General features: G+C 43.0%; 1 protein-coding gene across 1 annotated transcript; it reads left to right on the top strand.

Annotated features, from left to right (window-relative positions):
• Nucleotides 1-19: 19 nt before the first annotated feature.
• Nucleotides 20-2652, top strand: LACBIDRAFT_303394 (uncharacterized protein; the record flags this gene model as incomplete). Its single annotated transcript, XM_001890952.1, has 5 exons — nucleotides 20-50; nucleotides 108-230; nucleotides 281-367; nucleotides 418-651; nucleotides 701-2652. 5 exons carry the CDS (start codon nucleotides 20-22, stop codon nucleotides 2650-2652), a joined length of 2427 nt encoding a protein of 808 aa, XP_001890987.1.
• Between the last annotated feature and the right edge of the window lie 1587 nt (nucleotides 2653-4239).

The raw sequence follows: 4239 nt of genomic DNA, 5'->3' as shown, positions 1-4239 counted from the left end.
TGGGATCACTATTGATAGCATGAGTTTATTGAATCAACATCTTCATCAAGGTAAGTAATGTGAGGGTAACGTGTAACATACCACAGTGATTGATGATGCAACATTAGAGACAGTAATGCGACGAAAGCTAGAGGCTAAAAATACTCAGATGCAACACACTGAATACAGGGAAAAGAACGGCCGAAGCACCAGAAAGAGAAAACGCACCAATTACTCTTCTGGAGGAGAAGGTGTGATCAGTCAAATCAGGGTGAAGGGTGGCTGATAAAAGCTCTTTCAGATAGTCAAGATGGAAATCATGAACAGGAGGATCATCAGATGGATTTGGAGTCTCCTAAAGCAAACACCTCTTTGGCTGATCATTATGGTTGGTTGAAGTAAATTTAAGTAGACTTGCAACTGATGTTTTCTTCACAGGTGATGAGTTAGAGGATGAAGAGCCCTGGGATTTAGAAGATGAAAGGACCTGGGCTGATCAGGAGGCCTTGGATGACAAAGAACCCTTGAATGACAGGGAACACTTGGATGAAGAAGAGCCCTTCAATGAGGAAGAGGACTTGGATGAAGAAGAACCCTTTGAAAAAAGGCACATATATAATAGTGAAGGAGAAAGTGAGATAGACTCAGACAATGAAGATGATGGACCAACAGGTAATGCCATCTAGTCATTCATATGAGAAAAAATACTAATGCAATACAGAACATCTCAATCCCATAGATGCATTTCTGGGCACTATCGACTTCAATGCAATTGACAGCTGTGCTGACCAATTTTTGGGATCTCTTTGTTCATTGCGATCACAAGAACGCATGAACCAAACTGAAGTGGCAGCCAACTCCATCAGTATAGAGCAATCCATTCGATCTTTGACCATCTCTCCATGGGCTTCAGATCATCCACAGATCATTGCAAAAATATGGCCAAAACACGATATCCTCTTGAAATCCATGCAACTTTCAACAGTTGAGCTCTACGCCTGTAGGCTAATTTATATGACAGGCATTGCAGCACCTTATACTTGGGTTGAAACCATTGTCTGGGAGGCAATCAATACCGAGCCTTCAGTGAATCAGACTTCTGCCCCAGCAGACTACAAACCTAGCTGGGTGCACCAGCTGGTCAAAGATCTGAAGGGATTGTATCTGAGTGGCCTACACAAATCAGAGATTGTACCCTTTCCTTCGACAAAGTATCTTCCACATCTGGAAGAGCCTGTAACTCACCAGCACAAAATTGGACGTGTGTTATATGACACAGATGCACAAAAGGAGCAGCTGGCAACTGCAGCCACAGACATCATTCGTTCCTGGCTGCATTTTCCAACTACCCCCAAAGCAATTTCTCAGTGGATGTTCATTGCCACTATCAACAAGGTCATTGATCGGCACTCCATTTTTTTACTGGAGCCTGTTTGGACTGCATTTCAAAGCCCACTTCTTACATTGGAGGGCAGAAATCAAGGAAGCAATAATCGAACTGAAAAACATCCAATTTGGAGACAGTTTGAAGCTTCTTTGCGACAGCATCCATTGGCAAAACCACATTCATGGTTGACGGAGAAGTTTGAGGTACTGCATGAGACTGTCATGACGTGGATAAAAGAGAGTCAGATTGATCGCAAGGCCATTGAGAAGGCACAGCTTGTATTCACCAATGCACGTTCTGAATTCAGAGCAGGAAACACTAGTTCTGGAGCCAAGAAACGGTCCAAGACCAAAGGATTCAACTCGGACACATCATCACTTCCCCAGTCCAAAGATGACAGAAGAATGCTTTTTGTCAACTTTCTGAGGCGTGGGCTGCCCCTTTTGGAGCAGGGACTCTCTGTGCATGTGAACAGCTCTGACAAATTTCTCAAGAAGATGGCAAATTCACCTGACAAATTCATGCCATACAGAGAACATGCTCCCACTCGTATTATTTCACGAAATTTGATATATGATGATCCAGAATGGCTGAAGACACCAATTGGTTTCTGGAATGTTCTGTGCTTCCGTGGAGTTTTCTTTGGCTCAGAGTTTGCTCGTGACAATGGACGTCATTTCGAGGATCTGGATCAGTGGAAAGCGTTTAGCAAAGGCAAAGCAGAAAGCTATTTCATTGTCAAGACTGCCTATGGGTCTTTTCAAGGAGACCGAAGCATCGATTGGGTTGAAGAATACTGGGAAAAAAGGGATCTATGGGAGCCACTGATGAATAAGAAGGACTTGACTATTTTTGACATTTATGACTTCCTGCTCCAGTCATCTGCTGGCGGTGGAAGGTCAACATCAAGTCGAAAGAGGGGATCTTGGCAGTCAGCAAAAGGCAACAACAAATCCACTCCAAAGAAGGTCTTTGTCAACATAGGCTCACTAACAGCCATTCTTATCATAGGAGATCTGGTCTATGCAGATGTACTTCCCATGCCTTCTGCTCTTGACTGGGGTAAACTCATTGAAAAGGTGGGGAAGGGTGCATTGGATGCTATGATCATGCTTGGGCTGATTGATGAGGACACGACGGTGCCTCAAGCATTTGCTGATCTCGATGCCTTTGTCAATCGCGAGCTTACTTCTGAAGAAAAGTCTGTCATGACATATGATGTCTTGACTGGGGAGCATAGTCTTTGTAAGTATAAACGGATATACTCTAAGAAAAATGCAAAGTAGCTAGTTATTACCTTGTACTTCCTACAGTTTAGTTGTGCACAGCGATATAATTGAGTAGTTTTGAAATAAAAAGGAGCTCACTCTGGATATTAAATATATTTACAATGACCAAACAACACCAAATTATGACGTGCGCCAAGGATCGTCTGAACCCCAGCGCAGGTTCAGACGATCCTTGGCGCACGTCATAATTTGGACTTATTTGGTCAACATACTTCATAACCTTTCAGAGTTTTTTGAAGTCCAATTGACACCAGGCTATTTATCTAGTCAATCATAGGTGAAACACAGGAAATTCTATACAAATATGTAAAGGTAACGGCAGTTGAGTACCGGAACATACATTGTATCTGACAGGTCAAGTAGTTGAATACGATATAGATGCAATACGGTAGTTGGATATGAAGGAAAGCAAGCACAAAATTCTACTTCATAGCCTCCATCATTCGAAACACTGGGTCATCGTGAAAGAGACTGAGAAAAGTAGGGCTACCTGAAATGCAATGTTGAGCACAAATAAGAATGAAGATAATGATAGACTTGCAAAGTGTTTTCACTAGCAGCAAGCACTGCAACCCAAAGCACATTCATTGACAAAGATACATCGTTGGGATTTGCCTTGGAGTTATAGGAACCAACAGTATATCCAATGAGGGCTATGGAACCAGTGGGGACTTGACGACCGAATGGGGGAAGATCTTTTTCAATGGATCCAAGGCCAGATGGCATCTTGATATGCTTGGTTCGAGCATCTAGAATGGGGACTGAAAGGCATTGATTGTCCGCAATATAAACCAAAATCAATGTTATTTTTTTACCTAAGTCATGAGGGCCCAGAGACGATGAATATCGAAATTTCCGATTTGGGGTATCATTCGACATAGTGGCTTTGCTCCGAACCGTCGTAAATCCTTTGACTGGAGAAGAGCCTGATTTTGGCTCTAGTAGATTGGATAAGTAATGCAGACTTGAAGACAGGAAATGCTTACCAGCTGAACGTGTCGCAAAGGTCAGGGTGCTATCTGCCAGCTGAACTCTCACAGACCCCCTCTTAAAGGTCATGCACAACACCGCGACCATACGCTCATACTCATAAGCAAGAAGCTTTGCGGTGATGAATTTGACCTCCTTGTCACCGCGTTGACGAGGTGATTCGGTCTGGTCATCAACGATGATTCCAAGCGTAACACACAAGGCAGGTGTCTTGCGATCCCGTATGAACACGAGAGGCCCACCCTTTGTTTGACCGGATGTCTTCTTAGAGACCAGAAGTGATGGATCAATGCGAGAAAGGTTGACGATATTGGACGTGTAGTCCTTCTCGAACACGACTAATCCTTTAATGTACCTATAAATCAGACGCAAATGTGAGTCTCTCTGTTAGAGAAAATTTGAAAGAAGACATACTTCAGATTGATATTGGGGTGAACGTCTCCAATGCTAGAGAAAAGTATCATCCCATTTCCATTGTCATCTTCTTGGTCGTTGTTAGAGTCCTTCCATGATATAAACTTCAAGCCGCTAGATTTATAAGGTTCAAGTAAGATGTATGAGGACACATTATACTTATTGATAACTTGCCCAGGC

The sequence above is a fragment of the Laccaria bicolor genome, genomic scaffold (assembly GCF_000143565.1).
Source record: "Laccaria bicolor S238N-H82 LACBIscaffold_243 genomic scaffold, whole genome shotgun sequence".
In the NCBI taxonomy this organism is placed as follows: Eukaryota; Fungi; Basidiomycota; class Agaricomycetes; order Agaricales; family Hydnangiaceae; genus Laccaria; species Laccaria bicolor.
The sequence above is the reverse complement of the archived record's forward strand: the minus strand, read 5'-3'. Positions and strand labels throughout refer to the sequence as shown.